Source organism: Bubalus kerabau, chromosome 1, assembly GCF_029407905.1.
Source record: "Bubalus kerabau isolate K-KA32 ecotype Philippines breed swamp buffalo chromosome 1, PCC_UOA_SB_1v2, whole genome shotgun sequence".
Taxonomy (NCBI): Eukaryota; Metazoa; Chordata; class Mammalia; order Artiodactyla; family Bovidae; genus Bubalus; species Bubalus kerabau.
Genome location: NC_073624.1, coordinates 138,209,435 through 138,229,698, shown reverse-complemented (window position 1 = coordinate 138,229,698; position 20,264 = coordinate 138,209,435). Strand labels below are relative to the sequence as shown.

At 41.2% G+C, this 20,264-nt stretch overlaps 1 protein-coding gene across 7 annotated transcripts in view; it reads left to right on the top strand.

The window, feature by feature from the left end:
• FAM13C (family with sequence similarity 13 member C) overlaps window positions 1-20,264 on the top strand; it is a 154,666-nt gene that overhangs the window by 58,017 nt on the left and 76,385 nt on the right. For all 7 annotated transcript variants that reach the window (XM_055589569.1, XM_055589576.1, XM_055589590.1 and 4 more), the window contains one exon: window positions 7,968-8,086. In XM_055589569.1, the coding sequence (XP_055445544.1) occupies window positions 7,968-8,086 (119 nt within the window). The remainder of the gene's footprint in view (window positions 1-7,967; window positions 8,087-20,264) is intronic.

Sequence of the window (20,264 nt, the reverse complement as noted above, 5' to 3'; positions counted from 1 at the left end):
TTAATCAATTATGGAATAGAATGGTTACAGGTAAAACCTCAAGTGTGAGAAGACTGAAAAATGACTATTTTGACTCACCGTATCTTTTAAGATTTAGAGGATGTGTATGTCTTTGCGGCTTAAGGGTAGTATTCTGACTTGACAAACTAGAGCAGATGGGCAAAAACTGGAATGAGGATGGAAAATTCTTCTGGGTCATGGATTTGTACAAATTAGGAAACTTGGAAGGACCTGAAACAGTGGCCATGCCATTGGATTAAAGCTAGATTCTCTCAAGTTCTTTATGATCCAACTGAACTCTCTAAAATCCCAATGAAGGTGAAATATCATATTTTACCATTTCTGCTTAGGGGTGTCTGGTTTTTTTTACAACTCAGCTGTTTGTTTTTTTTTTAATTTATTTATTTTAATTGGAGGCTAATTACTTTACAATATTGTGGTGGTTTTTGCCATACATTTACATGAATCAGCTATGGGTGTACATGTGTTCCCCATCCTGACCCTCCCTCCCACCTCCCTCCCCATCCCATCCCTCAGGGTCATCCCTGTGCACCAGCCCCGAGCACCCTGTCTCATGCATCAAACCTGGACTGGCGATCTATTTCACATATGATAATATACATGTTTCAATGCTATACTCTCAAATCATCCCACCCTCGCCTTCTCCCACAGAGTCCAGAAGTCTGTTCTTTACATCTATGTCTCTTTTGCTGTCTCTCATATATGATTGTCATTACCATCTTCCTAAATTCTCTCTATATATGCATTAATATACTGTATTGGTGTTTCTTTCTGACTTACTTCACTCTGTATAATAGGCTCCAGTTTCATCCACCTCATTAGAACTGATTCAAATGCATTCTTTTTAATAGCTGAGTAATATCCCAATGTGTATATGTACCACAGCTTTCTTACCCATTCATCTGCCGATGGACATCTAGGTTGCTTCCATGTCCTGGCTATTGTAAACAGTTCAGCTGGGGCTTTGAGCCTCTCAACCTAATTAATAGATAACTTCTCTCTTGTCATTTTGTATACTATCCTAGCCTCTGTTCATGGGTCAGAATATAACCAAAATAATGTTTTATTATATAATATCTTTCTCATGAAATGTCTCAGAGCTTAGACAGTTTGTTCCTGCATAGAGCAGAAAACCCAGAAATGCCTTTACTGAGGCTGGGCTTGGGACTTGCAGGAGGTGACGTCAAAGGGTAGAAGAGGGTGGTTGGGAGCGGGAAGAGATGTAGGATGACTGCTCTTACAGATGCCCATCCAGACTATGCCTAACTAGGTGGTGGGAAGATTAACCTGGAGGAGAAGATCTTGGCTTCTACTTGCCTCATTCCCATTGGTCAGTTTGTACCTCCCATTTGACAAACACATTAACACAGAAGTAGGCCAGTTAGTGTCTGCCATCTCATGCTTTAGTCTTTGTCAAAAACAGATTCTATAGTTCTTTGGGGGCAAAGATGTCTCATTTACTTTTTTATAACCCTCTTAACTATCAGCATCCTTAGTATGTAGTAGATGGTCGCTTTTTTCCCCTGGTAGCTCAGACGCTAAAGCGTCTGCCTGCAGTGTGGGAGACCTGGGTTTGATCCCTGGGTCAGGAAGATCCCCTGGAGAAGGAAATGGCAACCCAATCCAGTACCCTTGCCTAGGAAATCCCATGGATGGAGGAGCCTGGTATCTTGCAATCTCTATGGGTTGCAAAGAGTCGGACACGACTGAGCAGCTTCACTTTTCACTTTCACTATAGCTGACATTCAATGTTGTGTTATTTTCAGGTGTGCAGTATAGTAGTTCAACATTTGTATGCATAACACACTGATCATCATGATGTGTCTAGTAAATATCTGTCACTATACAAAAATGTTGCAATACTGTTGTCTATATTCCCTATGTTTTGCATGCCTATGACTTATAACTGGAAGTTCAGTTCAGTTCAATTCAGTTCAGTCACTCAGTCATGTCTGACTCTTTTCGACCTCATGAACCACAGCACGCCAGGCCTCCCTGTCCATCACCAACTCCCGGAGTTCACCCAAACTCATGTCCATCGAGTCGGTGATGCCATCCAGCCATCTCATCCTCTGTCGTCCCTTCACCTCCTGCCCCTAATCCTTCCCAGCATCAGAGTCTTTTCCAATGAGTCAACTCTTCACATGAGGTGGCCAGAGTGTTGGAGTTTCAGCTTCAGCATTAGTCCTTCCAATGATCACCCAGGACTGATCTCCTTTAGAATGGACTGATTGGATCTCCTTGCAGTCCAAGGGACTCTCAAGAGTCTTCTCCAACACCACAGTTCAAAAGCATCAATTCTTCCGTGCTCAGCCTTCTTCACAGTCCAACTCTCTCATCCATACATGACCACTGGAAAAACCATAGCCTTGACTAGACGGACCTTTGTTGGCAACTGGAAGTTAATAGCTCTTAAATCCCCTTGACTTGTATTGCACAGTCCCCCGCCCATCAGTTTATGCTCTGCATCCATATGTATGTTTCTGTTTTGTTTTGCTTGTTTGTTTGTTTTGTTTTCTAGATTCCATATATTAGTGAAATCATATGGTGTTTGTCTTTCTGACTTATTTCTTATGTCTTTCTCTTTCTGACTTAGCATAATGCCCTCTTGGTTCACCCAAGTTGTTGCAGATGGCAAGATTTCATTCTTTTCTTATGACTGAGTAATATATTCAATATGCCCGTATGTGTTTATATGATTCTCTTTTTTCCTTCCGTTCTTCTGTTGATGGACACAGATTGTTTTTGTATCTTGGCTATTTGCTGCAGTGATCATAAGGGTGCATGTGTGTGTGTGTGCAGGCTAAGTAACTTCAGTCATGTCTGACTCTTTGCCACCCTGTGTACTATGGCCCGCCAGGCTCCTCTGTCCATGGGATTCTTCAGGCAAGAATACTGGAGTGGGTTGCCATGCCCTCCTCCAGAGGATCTTCCTGACCCAGGGATCAAGCCCACATATCTTATATCTCCTGCACTGGCATGTGGGTTGTTTTCCACTAGTACCACCTGGAAAGCCCATAAGGGTGCATATATCTTTTCAATTAGTGCTTTTGTTTTCTATGGATAAATACCCAGATGTGAAATCACTGGGTCATATGGTAGTTCTGTTTTTAATTTTTTGAGAAAACTCCATGCTGTTTTCCATAGTGGCTGTCCCAGTTTACATTAGCACCAACAGTGCATGAGGGTTTTCTTTTCTCAGTATCCTCACCAATAATTATTTGGTGGTTATTATCAGAGAGACATTCTGATAGGTGTGAGATGACATCTCATTGTGGTTTTGATTTTCATTTCCCTGATGATTAGTGATGTTGAGCTCTTTTCATGTGTCTGTTGAGCATCTGTATGCCTTCCTTGATGAAAAGTATCTACTCGGGCCCTCTTCCCACTTCTTAATCAGATTTCTGTTTGTTATGAGTTGTGTGGATTCTTTGTATATTTTGGATATTAGCCTCTTATCAGATACATGATTTGCAATTATCTTTTCCTGTTCAGTAGGCTGCCTTTTGGTTTTATTGATCGCTCTCTTTGCCATACAAAAGCTTTTTAGTTTTGACGTAGTCCCATTTATTTATTCTTGCTTTTACTTGTAAAATCCATAGGAGTCCTGCAATGTGTGGCCTGAAACCCTTTTTGGCCTCTGTGAGTTCAAAGGATGAGATAAAACACTCTCTTTGGGAAAAACAAAAACCTACTCTTTCTTAAAAGGGTTAAATTTTAATAAAATTGAAATTTCTATTTTAAATTGTTTAGAAATTAGAAGGGCCTTATCATTAGGTCTCCAAGTAGGGTGGTTTCTAAATACAGTGTTTAAAATAATATTATTAGTATAGAAACCTGAAACGTGCATCCCAACACAAAAATAGTTTGCTTTCACTGAGCTCATTTGGGCTAAGTCTCCAAGTATTTCCTTAACACTAGTTGCAGAATATTGAGCGTGGGAGGAATTTTTATAAAAGGATTATAATTATCATCATGAGTAGCTCCCATTCCATGGTATGCCTCCAGTTGGCAAGCAGTAAAATAGCATCTTGTTCAATACCCTCATGAGCTTGCCATATTATCTCCATTGTACAGACAAGGAAACCAAGGTCCAGATAATGGATGTAATTTGTCTAAGGACACATACCTGCAAGCAGAGCTATCTCACTTGAAAACCATTGTTTGGGGAAACTTGAGCAGTATTCACGTAGCCGTAGAATTTTTTGCAGGCAGCCACTATGTCTAAAGAAGTATCAGACACTAATGGCAACCTTGCATGTGGTGTGTCTTCTTGCCTGACGCTGGACGCTTAGAAAACGGAAACTAAAGGATCTTGGTGTTTCTAATTCATTTCTTTTTCTCAGCTCTGCTCCTACTTCCCATTTTACCCCTCTTATAGGAAAGCTTTCCTATGGTTTTGCTTTAGAAGTTTGTGATGACTACTTGGCAAATAGCCCTGTCAAACTATTCTCGTATTTTAGAAAAATGCTTTCTGAGATGCTTCACAAACTGGCACTTACACTGACTTCAACCTGTGCCCGTAAGAGAGGAACTTGGTCTGTGTCGTCACCACAATATACTGCAGTCAGAGCCTGATTCACTGTATCACATGAATATTTTGACTGGATGACAGTAGCCATCTGCATTTTCTGAATTGCTGATTTTGGTTTTCGTATTTCATTTTTCATGTAAAGAAGGGCTATTTTATCCTAAGGAAAGTTTGTCAGAGGTTTGGCATTGCTCAAACACTATGTTTCAATTGCTGAACGTATATAAGTCTTTCATTTTGGGTATGTGTGTCTTTTGTACTGAATACAGATTCATTCTAACTTGGGAATGTTTATGATACTCTCTAGACTTGACTTCTGTTAGTTTTCCTAAATTAATTAGTAGAGTTCATCATAGGATGATGTGGCCAATCTAGTGATTTCTTTGGGTGCAGTATAGACAGGTGTGTGTGTGTGTGTGTGTGTGTGTGTAAGAGACAGAGAGAGAGAGAGAGGGACTGGGGAGGAGGACAGGGATACTAAGCATACTTAGGATTTGGAATTTATAAAAATTATTTGTCCCTTAGTTTTCAGATTCACTTAAATTTCTTTCTTGTTATAAGAATAATGTATCATTATTTTAATGAATGTAGATGAGCACCCTAAAGAAAAAAAAAATGACATCTTAATGTTAGTCATAGTTAAGATTTTGGTTTGCTTGGTTTCAATTTTGTATGTGTGTGTATTTGTGTGTGTGTGTATATACATTTATACATATATTTGATTTGGCAAAATCGAGCCTATGCTATAAATATTCTGGAGATTATATTTTCAAATCTATTTATTCATTAAATACTCTTCTATAATTTTTCCTTTTTTATATATTATAAAATTAATCCATTTTATTATTTTTTTAATTTATTTATTTTAATTGGAAGCTAATTACTTTACAATATTGTATTGGTTTTGCCATACATCAACATGAATCCGCCATGGGTGTACATGTGTTCCCCATCCTGAACCCCCCTCCCACCTCCTTCCCCATACCATCCCTCTGGGTCATCCCAGTGCACCAGCCCCAAGCATCCTGTATCCTGCATTGAACCTGGACTGGCGATTCATTTCTTATATGATATTATACATGTTTCAATGCCATTCTCCCAAATCATCCCACCCTTTCCCTCTCCCACAGAATCCAAAAGACTGTTCTATACATCTGTGTCTTTTTTGCTGTCTCGCATACAAGGTTATTGTTACCATCTTTCTAAATTCCATATATATGCGTTAGTATACTGCATTGGTGATTTTCTTTCTGGCTTACTTCACTCTGTATAATCGGCTCCAGTTTCATCCACATCATTAGAACTGATTCAAATGTGTTCTTTTTAATGGCTGAGTAATACTCCACTGTGTATATGTACCACAGCTTTCTTATCCATTCATCTGCTGATGGACATCTAGGTTGCTTCCATGTCCTAGCTATTATAAACAGTGCTGCGATGAACATTGGGGTACACGTGTCTCTTTGCCTTCTGGTTTCCTCAGTGTGTGTGCCCAGCAGTGGGATTGCTGGATCATAAGGCAGTTCTATTTCCAGTTTTTTAAAAATCTCCACACTGTTCTCCATAGTGGCTGTACTAGTTTGCATTCCCACCAACAGTGTAGGAGGGTTCCCTTTTCCCCACACCATCTCCAGCATTTATTGCTTGTAGACTTTTGGATTGCAGCCATTCTGACTGGCGTGAAATGGTACTTAATTGTGGTTTTGATTTTCATTTCTCTGATAGTGAGTGATGTTGAGCATCTTTTCATGTGTTTGTTAGCCATCTGTATGTCTTCTTTGGAGAAATGTCTATTTAGTTCTTTGGCCCATTTTTTGATTGGGTCATTTATTTTTCTGGAATTGACCTTCAGGAGTTGCTTGTATATTTTTGAGATTAGTTGTTTGTCAGTTGCTTCATTTGCTATTATTTTCTCCCATTCTGAAGGCTGTCTTTTCACCTTGCTTATAGTTTCTTTTGTTGTGCAGAAGCTTTTAATTTTAATTAGGTCCCATTTGTTTATTTTTGCTTTTATTTCCAATATTCTGGGAGGTGGGTCATAGAGGATCCTGCTGTGATGTATGTCAGAGAGTGTTTTGCCTATGTTCTCCTCCAGGAGTTTTATAGTTTCTGGTCTTACGTTTAGATCTTTAATCCATTTTGAGTTTATTTTTGTGTATGGTGTTAGAAAGTGTTCTAGTTTCATTCTTTTACAAGTGGTTGACCAGTTTTCCCAGCACCACTTGTTAAAGAGATTGTCTTTTCTCCATTGTATATTCTTGCCTCCTTTGTCAAAGATAAGGTGTCCATAGGTGCATGGGTTTATCTCTGGGCTTTCTATTTTGTTCCATTGATCTATATTTCTGTCTTTGTGCAGAAATAAATTAAATACTCTTTATAATACTCTTAAATACTCATTAAATACTGTTCTATAATTTTTTCATAATTTTATTTATTTTTGGCTGTGCTGGGTATTTGTTGCTGTGTGGGCCTTTCTCTGTTTACGGTGATTGGGGGCTACTCTAGTGGTGCGCAGCCTTCTCACTGTGGTGGATTCTCTTATTGCAGAGCGTGGGCTTCAGTAGTCCCAGCACATGGGCTCAGTAGTTGTGGCTCCTGGGCTCTATGGCACAAGCTCAGTTGTGGCGCATGGGCTTAGTTGCTCTGTGGCATGTGGAATCCTACCAGATCGGGGATCAAACTTATGTCGCCTACATTGGCAGGTGGATTCTTTACCACTGAGCCACAGGGAAGCTCTATAATATTTTTTTTTTTTTTATTTTTAAACTTTACATAATTGTATTAGTTTTGCCAAATATCAAAATGAATCCACCACAGGTATACATGTGTTCCCCATCCTGAACCCTCCTCCCTCCACCCTCCCCATTCCATCCCTCTGGGTCGTCCCAGTGCACCAGCCCCAAGCATCCAGTATCATGCATCGAACCTGGACTGGCAACTCGTTTCATACATGATATTTTACATGTTTCAATGCCATTCTCCCAAATCTTCCCACCCTCTCCCTCTCTCACAGAGTCCATAAGACTGTTCTATAATATTTTTAATGTTTGTAAAATTTAGGTTTTTATTATTACTTTTTCCTTATTCTGTATCTGGAATTTTTTTGGTTGCACTACATGTGGGATCTTAGTTCCCTGACCAAGGGTTGAACCTGCACCCCCTGCCTTGGAAGTGCAGAGTCTTAACCCCTGGACCACCAGGGAAACCTCCTCTTTATTTTGTAATCTGGCAGCAACTGCAAGATAGAAGGAGACTTCTTAAGTTTTGAATTACTCATCGGCCCTCTTCCCCACGATCATCAGTGTGTGTATTTTCTATGGCTTGCTGCCCTGCTCTGTGACCCAGCCCCCACCGGAGAACCCTGTGGAACTGTTGGCTGCTGACGGTTCATCTCCCTTTCCTGTTTCTCTTGCAGGAGACAGAGCATGTGGTATCCAGCCAATCGGAGTGTCGAGGGAAACTGGGAACACCGGCTCAGGAGAGTGCACACAACCCCACCTCCAGGTGCCAAGAAACTGTGCGAGTTCAACCAAGGTGGGCCCTTTGTTGTCAGAAGTTGCAGTGGGCCTGGGGTTCCTTTCCCAGACATGGGAGCACCTGTGCTTGCTACCCCCACGCAAGAGGCAAGGCTTTCTCACTTTCATTGGCATCACTGTGAAGTCAGAGAAACTCTGTAATGGGGCCTAGAAGGAGAATCATTGAGTCTAAGAGAAATATAAATAACTTTCTCTCCCTTCAGTCAGAACATAATCAGCCTTAAGGCTCAGAGAAGAGTACAGACCTTCCTGCCCTGAGAAAAAGAAATGCTGGTATCATTTTGTCCTCTTTCATTCCATGCTAGAGATGATTAGCGTTTCTTCTGTGATCATGGTAATTAGTAATAATAGTGTAGGCATCAAGCCAATTGCTTCTCGTATATTCTGTCATTTAGCTCTCGTCCCTTCCCTGATGCGACTTAGCAGCAGCAGCAGCCTTCCCCAGAAAGTGGATACTCTTAGCCTCATTTTATGGAGAAGGACCCTGAGGCTGAGACATGAAGGCACTTGCCTGATATTGTACAAGTGAAAAAGACTGAACCAGTATTTGAATTTACGAATGTCTGATTGCAGCATAGCAGGTGTGGCTTCTTTGCTGATCCAAGTGATGTCTCTAAGCCCTGAAGTGGCCCTGGGCTGGCCTCTCTGGTCTCCTAGACCTGCAGGAGACAACTCCTGGGTCCAGGGCAAGAACATGGGTGAAGGCTGACTGCAGCAAGGTTGACATGGCATTCAGATGGGAGCCTGGCCTTGCAGCTGTCTATGGAAAGTCTCTTCTGGAAGTAAACAGAAGAAAGAATTCAGCCACTAGTCGTGTCAGCTGTCTTTGTAGGATCTTGTGTACAGTGTAATCATAGCTCTCGGGAGAAAGGGAGGGCTGGGCTTCTGGCATGACCTTTCAAAATTTTTTCTAAGGCAGCAGAGTCTAAATGAATCAACAACAGGCAAGATTGGCTGTGCTGTGAAATTGTGCTTTTTTTAAAATTAATTTTTATTAGACTGTAGTTGATTTACAATGTTGTGTTATTTTCTGCTCTACAGCAAAGTGAATTAGTATACCTATTTCCATTCTTTTTAGATTCTTTTCTCATGTAGGTCATTACAGAGAATTGTGAAGAGTTCCCTGTGCTCTACAGTAGGTCCTTATTAGTTATCTATTTTATATATAGTGAAATTGTGTTTTTAAATATTCAGCATACTAAATTTAGAATCATAACGCCTCAGATGGTTGATAGAGATCCTAAAATTAAGGTGATCTATTATCTGGTTGGATTCTTGGATATCTTTTCTCACCTTCTTTGCTGGTTGCCATCTCTTGTCTGTTTATTCTCACCTGACCTTGGATCGGGTGAGACTCAGTCCCGTCGTTTCTCTGTTGATCAGAATACTCACCCTCCTATTGGAAACCTTATTATAACAAAGCTGTTTTACAGCCAGTTTAGACAGTGACCCTGTCTTATCCCACTAGACCTGTGACTGCCTCTCTCAGGAATAATAAGGCCAACTCTATTCCTATGCATATTTCAAAATTGTAAAAAAAGACACAACAAAACACACAACAGACAAAATGAAAACAACAAACAAAATATACATTCATCTTTGTATGGAATGCATGGTGCCCTTTGGGATGAATATTCCACAGAGGTTGATGGGAAAAATGAGGTTAGTAATTCACCTTCTCAAAGATGCCAGATGTTTGGTAAAATTAAGACCACTTTCTATACCATCTACAGTGGAAAGGGTAAATGGTATTATTGCTGCTATCAGAGGGCAAGTCATAAATATAATAGGATTCTGTGACTAGTAAGAACTAAGAGTGTTGAATTAGAGAAGTCCTCATGAGGAAACATACAGGCTAGCCCCTCTTATACTTGGGAATGGGGAGTTATGGTTCATTTGGATTTTCAGATCTATGGCACTTTTCTTCAGAAAATAAGAGATGCACATATCCACATAAGTTTGTGTAACATTTTAGGAGGTTCCTAGACCTCTTCTGCATGTCAGAAAAAGGAGCCAGATACTTTGGTCACTGGGCAGCCTTCCTTGTTGAGTCAAGATAATCTCCCCAACAGAGTGGCCACTTCTTGCAGAAACAGATCTGGTCTGTCTTCCTCTACACTTCAGCAAATCTCCATGGGACCCCAAATATCTTGTTGTTCTTTTATTCTTTTTCCTTTCTAGCCTCCATGTTCCACTTTTCTTTCTCATCTAGCAGCATTCCAGAATTGTCTATGCATCAGCGTTGACAATCACAGGATCTGGTGTCAAGTTGCAGATCAGGAGCTGTGAAGCCAGTTATGTCTGGCATATTAGGTTTAGTATTTAGATTGGTGTGGTAACTTTAAACTACAGAGTTATTTGTCACAACCATGGTGACGTCACCCAGGATCATTCTAATGGAACTTAAAAAAGCATCTCAAAATATTACAGGGATTGTGAAATTTGATGAACTGGTGAAATGAGATCTGAGGTTAAAAACAGCTTTGAGTCAGGTAGCTCACTTTCCTGATAACCTTCCTCTTCCGTTTTAAGCCAGCATATGGCCCGGTCCAGGCATATCATGCTCAGTAAGATCTTGATAGAGACATGATACTGTAACAAGATACTTCAGGGCTCAGTCTGGCTCAAAGTGAGGAAATAAGCCAGGCTAAATCTCAGCAGGTGTAAAATGCCATCTTCTTGGGGATGGAGGTTGGGGAGGAGCATGTTCTTAGCATAACAAACACTTTGAGAAAGAGAAGAAAGATCAGTCTGCAGCAAGGAGTTGTCAGGGGTTCACATGTGATTTAAGTGAGACTCATAAGGGTAGTTAGTGTCCAGAGAATGAATCCATCCTTGTAGAGGTGCAATTTTGAAGCTGACTGTGTCATGGGGTAGTGTTGATCTTCTCACGTGTGCCAAAGAGAAATAGTTTTACCTTCAGCTCTGAGATCATGTTGTTCTGCTCTTTCTAGTACAAGGAGTCTTTATCTATGTCTATGGATGAGCATCAAGGAGGTCTGTGAATGTTTTTGCCAAATTTTGATTGTCTTTATGTATATTGGTTTTCTGTTGCTACTGTAACAAATGACCACAAACCTGTGGCTTACAACCACACAAATTTATAATCTTATGGTTCTGTAAGGACAGATGGCCAACATGGATCCCACTGGGATAAAACAAACATTGTCAGCAGGCTTACATTCCTTTCTGGAGATGCTAGGGGAGAACTGATCCATTTCCTTGCCTCTTCCCATTTCCAGAGGCTGCCCCCATTGCTTGGCAAGTGGCCTCTTCTTCCATTTTCATAGCAAGAAACTTTGCATCTCTCTGAGCATTCTTCCATGTTTTCTTCTAACTGTGATTGAGTTCAAGCTCCTACTCCTCATCTCACGACAGGCCAGTAAATCAAGAAATGAGTTGTTAGGGCAAGAAATAGCGATTTTGTTCAGAAAGCCAGCAGGCTGAGAGGATGGTGGACTTGTATCCCAAAGAACCATCATACCCAACTAAGATTCAGGCTTCTTGTCTGAAAGGAAGGCAAGCCTGCTGACATGTTTATTTTATCCCAGTGGGACTCATGTTGGCCATCTGTCCTTACAGAAGCATAAGATTATAAATTTGTGTTGCTGTAAGTCACAGGTTTGTACCTAGGAGGCATGGTGGTGTGGTTGGTTGTTGCAAACCATTTGGTGCCGGAATTGTTTGTTCTTGCAGCTGTCTATGTAGGTCTGATTACAGTGTTCCTATAAACCTACAACAGGACAAAGGTCATTCTCTTTTTTCTCTGTGTGTGAATGGAAAAGTGTTAAACCTTTAAAGGTCAGAGCCTTGAGAATGGGCTACCATGTTATATTTCAGGCTGTGGGCAACATTCTTTTACAAAAGGTGAAGAGCAAGCACAACCGAACACAGGCGACAGAGCACAAGGTTCGGAGCTAAAAGAATAGATCCGGTGTGGGGACAGGCTGTTCTCTGTTACAGCTTTGGGCAGGAGAGAGGTTCTGATTTTAAGGATTCATGTGATTAGGTTGGGTCCACTGAGATAACTCACTGTAATCACTCCATGTCAAGTTCCTTAACTTAATGACTTCTACAGAATCCCTTTTGCCATGTAAGGTAACAAGGGGAGGAGAACAAGGAACAAATATACAGACATCTTGGTGGGCAGCTTTATTCTTCTTACTCCTTAGGTTTATTTTTCCAGGGAAAATTTCTAAAGCATTTATGAGAATCTCATATGCTACCCATGACTACCCAAAAGGTTTAGACTCACTGTCTTAATCTCTTCCTGCCTCCAAGTTTGCTTGTTCTTCTGAATTCCCTCAACAGAGCCAACTTCAGATATTGACCTAGCCTATTCTATCCTCTTTCTTTGCATCCTTCCTCCTATTTAGCATCTCCCCCCATCTTTCTATTTTGTTCCTTAGTAGTATGGTGTCCCACATCAGAGATCTCAAATCTGGTGTCCTGCAAGTGTATCTGATGTGGAGATATAATTGGCTTGTAGACTGTTTTAAAATATTTGTGTTGTTCAGTTGCTAAATCCTGTCCAATTCTTTGTGACCCCGCGGACTGCAGCATGCCAGGCTTTCCTGTCCTTCACTATCACCTGGAGTTTGCTCAAACTCACATCCATTGAGTTGGTGATGCCATCCAACCATCTCATCTTCTGTTGCCCTCTTCTCCTCCTGCTTTCAATCTTTCTCAGCATCAGGGTCTTTTCCAATGAGTCAGCTCTTCGCATCAGTGGCCAAAGTATTAGATCTTCAGCTTCAGCATCAGTCCTTCCAATGAATATTCAGGGTTGATTTCCTTTAGGATGGACTGGTTTGATCTCCTTGCCTTCCAAGGGACTCTCAAGTCTTCTCCAGCACCACAGTTCAAAAGCATCAATTCGGGATTCAATGTTTAAATATCAGAGGTTTTATGGATTTTTGCATTCTTTTGTAATATGCAAAAATGGGATAACCCAGGGTGTACATTCTTGCAAGGCAATAATTAGTTGGAACTGAGGAGCAGCTCTTCGTTTTCCCACAATTCCCACTCAGATCTCTATGTATGCTCTTTGCCTGGCTCTTATAGGCTGTTTGATTTAAATGCCTACTTCAATCCTTTTCTTCCCAGCAACTGCTCATCCTTAGGACTCTAGCTGCCTGGAGCTAAGCCCTTCTGAAAGATGATGTGTTTACATTTTCATTTGGATTTTCAGTGCATCTGAGTGGTGGGGCTGCATATTGCCCTACTCTGGCATGTTCCTTAGTATCTGGAGCTTTTTAAAACTCGTAGTTACAGAACTGCATTTAGTTAGAGCAAGAATGAAGCTTTAGTAATCACTTAATACAACCCTCTCATTTCCTAGTTTGACACCCAGCAAGGCTGTAATTTGCTTAAGCCCTGGCTTCCCTTGCAATAGAACCAAGACACATCAGGCTGTTTAGAGCAGTTAGTTGATGAATATGCATCAGTTTGATTGATTTTTATAGCTAAAGCCAGTGCCAATTCTGTAAATGCTCAGATATGACAAAGGGGAATTTATGGTTGTAGGAGAATACTAATGAAGTTGTGGATTTCTTACCCAGCTAAGTAAATTTACTTTTAAAAGCGATAAACTCACTTGTGTTTAAAATATTGTATTAAAATTTATGACAGCATTAAGCCTTTTAATGTCGTTAAAGACCTTGCCTGTATAAACAGGAGCTATTCTATAGCAATGTGTTACTACCAATTAAGTTGGTGGTTACATTTGCGAACTGGAGTTCATTAGACTCTTCATCTGGAAGGCCCCAGTTAGAGGGGCTTGAAGATTGGGGTGTTAGCAAGGATAATGGCCTTTGATGACTTTGACTATTTTTGTAACATTTCAGATAAAAGAAAAAGCTTTGTTGCTTTATGGAAGGAGGAAGTTTTGTTGGCAGCAACTTTTCCTTGGGGGATAAATCCTTTCATCTTTTGTTTTTGAGATAGACTACTTGTGTGTGTTTTAATAGCTACTTGTTTCTTGTTCAAATGTTTTTTTGTAGAAGTAGGCAGAGTCTAAATGGGCTCTGCTAAAAGGAGAAAGAATGAGTAAGGGAATGAGCACCTGGAGTTTTTTAATAGTAAAGAACATAAAATGAGCCTTTTTAGACTGTACTAGAGCAGGGATCTGTGTATTATCAGCGTGCTCTTCTTGATGGTGTGTTTTTTGGATTTCTTTTTCGTTTTTTTAAAGGGATATGATGGAGATTAAAAAAAAATTAACTTGTCTTGACAGAATTTTGAGAGTCTGGTACATAGCTGGGTAATCATGGATTCTAAAAATAGCTTTCTTTGCTTATACTGCATAGAATGGCAGTCATGTAGTGAGGGTTCTCCTCAGCCCCCGTCCTGCCTCCACCCCATGGATGCAGAAGAACGCTGGTGGAATGGAAATTAAGAAATTCAGCGTCTTAAATACCATATGGTGTCACTTATATGTGGAATCTAAAATATGACACAAAGGAAGTTATCTGTGAAACAGAAACATACTCACCTAGAATACAGACTTGTGGTTGCCAAGGGGGAGGTAAAAGGGGATGGACTGGGAGTTTAGGGTTGTTGTTGTTCATTCACTAAGTCATGTCCAAGACTTTGCAACCTCATGGACTGTAGCACTCCAGGCTCCTCTGTCCTTCACTATCTCCCAGAGTTTACTCAGGTTTATGTCCACTGAGCCAGAGATGTTATCTAACCATCTCATCTTCTGTCGTTCCCTTTTGCCTTCAGTCTTTCCCCGCATCAGAATCTTTTCCAATGAGTTGGCTCTTTGCATCAGAAGGCCCAATTATTGGAGCTTCAGCTTCAGCATCAGTTCTTCCAATGAACATTCAGGGTTGATTTCCTTTAGGATTGATTGGCTTGACCTCCTTGCAGTCCAAGGGACTCTCAAGAGTCTTCTCCGACACCACAATTTGAAAGCATCAATTCTTGGCTCTCAGCCTTCTTTATGATCAGACTCTCACATCCATCCATACATGACTACTAGAAAAACCATAGCTTTGACTATATGGACCTTTTTTGGCAAAGTGATGTCTCTGCTTTTTAATATGCTGTCTAGGTTTGGCATAGCTTTCCTTCCACAGTTTTGGGTTAACAGATATAAACTATTATACCCCAGGTTTCCCCAGTAGCTCAGTGGGTAAAGAATGCACGTGCAATTCAAAAGACACAGGAGTCACAGATTCAATCCCTGGGCCAGGGAGATCCCCTGGAGGAGGAAACAGCAGCCCACTCCAGTATTTTTGCCTAGAAAATTCCATGGACAGAGGAGTCGCAAAGAGACTAGACTGAGCACATGGCATGCATACACGAAAACTTTTATATAGGATAGATAAACAACAAGGCCATACTGTATAGCACAGCAAACTATGGTCAACATCTTATGGTATGATGGAAAAGAATGCGAAAGGAACGTGTATATATATATATATTTATGTATGTATAATTTAATCACTTGGCTGTACAGAAGAAATTAACACAACATTGTAAGTCACCTCTACTTTAAGAACATAAACTTAAAAGAAATGCAGGTTTTTACCTCTTGTCTGAGCGAGGTGACCACCCTCTCCCCTAATTCAAGTTCAGTCGGGTGATTTCTGAAGCCCCATCTAACTCAAGCCTGAAAATTCTCAACACCCCGGATGTTTAAAGGATTAGACATGGAAAGACTTTAGCTTAATAATACAAGCTGTTGCAGCCGCAGATTAAAATAATTTATCCTCCCTGCTGTAGAGCACACACAAAAGAATCCCACACCAAATCCTTAGTGTTGATTGAAAAAGTTCCCACACTTGATTATTCTGGAAATGAAACCCTCTTTTCCTTCTTTGTTTTTTTTTTAAAGTATTCTGACCTTGATCACTTGATAAAATGTTAGCACGTTGGCTGGACAATGATTAGGATAAAGATAAAAGGGAAACTCATTTTTCATTAAAAATAATAAGTAACACATGGTTTTATTGGAAAATACAGTAAATTCCAAGGAAATAAAATTTTCTTATAATTGTATACCACCCAGATATAACCTCTGTTACTACTGTAGTATACGTTTTAATGTTCTTACCTTTAATTTGGGCATGAAAAAGAATGATGTGGTGTGAAAGGGCCTTCCCAATGCAGTAGAGTCTGAATCTGTTAGAGAAGTAATATTTATTTAAAGCAGACCCCACGGAATAAACTAGACTGGAAAGTATTCTGACTATCCAATCTTTATACAGAAACTAATAGAGTAATGAGTTAATTATCACAAGGCTGCTGAGTTCATTTACGGCTAAGTTGAACAAATTTGATTTTCTATAATGAATACTTTAATGTACGATTTTCTATAAGAAACTTATTTGACAGACTTTAGTCTCTTTATGGCCCTATGTTTGAAATAATATTTCTAGGAGATGGAGCAAAAAACTTTGTCCTTAATGTTTCAACACCTTGGAAAACTTCTTGCCCTAACTTGGAATTGATTTAAGAGAGAAATTTCAGTGATCATTATAGGAGACAGTGTGCGTTTAACTTAAATCTAATTTAGAACATTGACTAGCTGTTTAAGTGTTCAGTGTTCCTGAGGCCACGGGAATGAAGCTGTTCTTCTTACTCTTCATCTTCCCAATAGGCAATGGCTACTCCAGTGCTTCTGCTTGTATTATCAACAGGATTATTCCTTTTCAGGACTTATGCCTAATATCACACACACACATCATACATAATGACGCATAAGGCTCTCACCGACCCCCTCTGTTTTTCTCTTATCCTTTATCAATACTGGATAAAAGCATTTTTGATAGAGTTTATATATTTATGTATATATATGAAATATATATGAAATTTCTTCGTGTATATGAAATCTTGGAGACCCATTTTTGTGCAACTTGTTTGTCCCACTTAATTCTGTATTTTTCTATGTCATGAAATATTCTAAAATATTAGCTAGTCTATGGGTAGCTATTCTATGGATATACCATAGCTGGAAATAGCTATTCTATGGATATACCATCATTGATTTAACTAATTCCAAATTACTTGATATTTTGGTAACTTCTAGGATTTTCATCTGTAGACATTTCTGTAGTAAAAATCATTGAAAAATATTTTTATGTACATCCATTATAGTTTCCTTGATTTATGCTGCTGCTGCTGCTAAGTCTCTTTAGTCGTGTCCCACTCTGTGCGACCCCATAGACAGCAGCCCACCCGACTCCTCCATCCTGGAATTAAGGCAAGAACACTGGAGTGGGTTGCCATTTCCTTCTCCAGTGCATGCATGCTGAGTCACTTCAGTCGTGTCCGACTCTGTGCAACCCTATGGACAGCAGCCCACCAGGCTCCTCTGTCCACCGGATTCTCTAGGCAAGAGTACTGGAGTGGGTTGCCATTTCCTTCTCCTTCCTTGGCTTATATTTAAGGGTAAAAGTTCTCTAGGTTTAGGATTTGAAACGGTTAACCAAACCAAAATTAGAATGTAAAATGTTCAATTATATGATCATGGAAGAAGATAGGAATATAATAGATAATTGATACCCCTGAGAGAACTAGGTAGAAAGTCACATGGCTGGATTTCTTGATATGTTTGAATCATGGAATAGTGGTCCTGAGTGAAACACTTGAGACAGTTTAGTCCAATCCCCTCTCCACACTTGTGTGTTCTAGATACTTCTATCGCATCCACTATTGTTTTAAATATGCCTTTGGCTGTGCTGTGTCTCTGTCCCGTGCACTTCTCTAGATGCGGTGAGTGGGGGCTGCTCTCTCGTTGTGGCGCCGGGCTTCTGGCTGTGGTGGCTTCTCTCGTTGCAGAGCGTGGGCTCCAGGGCGTGCGGCTTCAACAGTGGCAGCACAGGGCTTAGGTGTCCTGCAGCATGTGGAGTCTTCTCAGACCAGGGATCGAACTGGTGTCCCTTGCATTGCAAGGTGGATTCTTAACCACTGGAGCACCAGGGAAGCCCCTCTCATCATTTCCTAGTTAAGACTGTGCAAAGGGCAAGTGCCCCTGGCCCTCACATTCCCAGAAGACGTTTGGAAGTCCTGCGGGGGTGGAAAACTTCTTTGTTGTGTGGAGCTGCCTGATGCATGTCAGGCTCCAGCTCACAGAATTCAGTGGGCAGCCCAACCTCTGTGCGCATCACAAATAGCCCTCAGTTTCCTAGATGCTCCCTAGAGGGCCTACCACTGCCTGCTTAAGAAATGCCAATCCTCATGATTGGTACTTAAAACCATGTTTTACTGGAGCCTTTACTTACGTGGGCACATGTTCATAATATAGTTGTACGTGGGGAAAAAGCAATTACATGACAGCAATGTCCCTCTGAAAGTTGAGGCAGAAAACTGAAGAGAATAGGCAGGTGCTTGAGGCGGGTCATGAGAGTGAGCAGAGCTGTCTGTGGAATGGAAGCATCTGCTAAGACCACTCTGCCCCTTGGGCTGAGCACTGCCTGCCCGAGAGTGGGTATCTGATCATCCTGTCCTGAGTGAGTGGAAATGTGAGATGGTGGAGGCCGGGAGCTTTGTGTCCCACTCATCAGACCAGGGAGTCCTCTCATCGTGATGAATAATCATGCATTATTGGGACTTCTGCACCTGCTGGTGCTCCTATCCCAGACTCAGCCTCCTTACCTCTCCCAGGCCCAACACTGTGAGCCTGTGTCACTGCTCGATTATTCTCCAGGCATCAGTGTGTTTTCTGGCTATTTCTGGGCTCTATTCCAGACCACTCAGCTGAGGTGCCTGTCCCGCCTTGTATTTGGAGTTTCTCAGAGCATCTCCAGGGACTTAGCCCTTCCTTCCTCTGGACCGTGTCCCCTGGGAGGCCCATCCAGAAACACTGGGTCACTCCTGTACCCCCCCACAAAGTCCCTCACCTGCATCCTTCAGCCACTGGTCTCTTCCCCGGTGGATGACCTGAACCTTTAGGGCAATGTTTCCCAGTTGGGGTTGCCCTGGAGTGCTTGTTAATTTCATATTCCCAGTGCATGCCTTGGGAAATCCTGATTCAATGAGTTTGGGGCCAGGAATCTCTGTTTTTATTAACAGTTATTTATTCTAGTCTTCAGAGAAGTACAAGATGGGAGATAGGCTTAGGTCCCAGTTCCCAGAGGGATTGTTCCTGGGGATCATTCCCGACACCCATGTTATCTCTGTGGGAGTTCATCGGCCTGGACATGGAGATACATGGGGTGGGGGGAGTCAGTTTACAAATAGCTCTCAACTTATAGTTCTGTTTTTCATCAGCCGTCCCTTTGAACATCATTTTGAACTCTGTCCTTTGGTTTCTTTCTCTTTGGAGTTGGCTGTGCAATATTTGATCTCAGTCCTTCAGCATAGAAATTTGGTAAAAACCAGTAATAGAATGTCTTTAATACAGCCTACACCCCACAGGGAAAGCAACTTCTTACTTGCTGGTGTTGAAGGTTGTTATTGTTTCTAATAATATTACTGGAATTTCTTGGCATCTTGTCCATGTCTGTATATGGAGTGATTGTTTGTATATAATGAATATTGTGCTCAGAGGGGTGTCCTCTTGGGATACACCTTTTGTTTTCAGAGGAGTTTCAGGAAACAACAGCCATCCAGCCCTCAGACAGTCATCCGGGTATACATTAGTGTATCCTGTGTTGTTTTCTGATACAGGGGCTCATCCAAGGCAGTGGAATATCTTGAGTTTTTAAGATGTGACCCGGGTGGGCACTGTTTAGTTTTTGGGTTCTAATTCTTTATGAAGGACTCTGAAAAGTGTGCCTGATGCTCTGCTTTCACTTTCTGCCCAGATTTTCTAAACGTGTGTTAGAAAGTCACTTGCTTATCTGTAGCAGGTCTCCTCAGCAAAAAAAGTGTCTGCTGGTGGGGACAAGAGTCAGCCCCTCCTGCTATAGGTGGAGGAGGGAGGGTGAGTTTTATCCTAACCATTTCACACACTGAGGAATATACCGTAATTGGCAGCAACTCATAGCCCTGGAACTAATCCTTTATTGGCAAACCGGTGAGTGCCTGCTGCTGCTGCTGCTGCTAAGTCACTTCAGTCGTGTCTGACTCTGTGCCACCCCATAGACAGCAGCCCACCAGGCTCCCCTGTCCCTGGGATTCTCCAGGCAAGAACACTGGAGTGGGTTGCCATTTCCTTCTCCGATGCATGAAAGTGAAAAGTGAAAGTGAAGTTGCTCAGTCGTGTCTGACTCTTAGCGACCCCA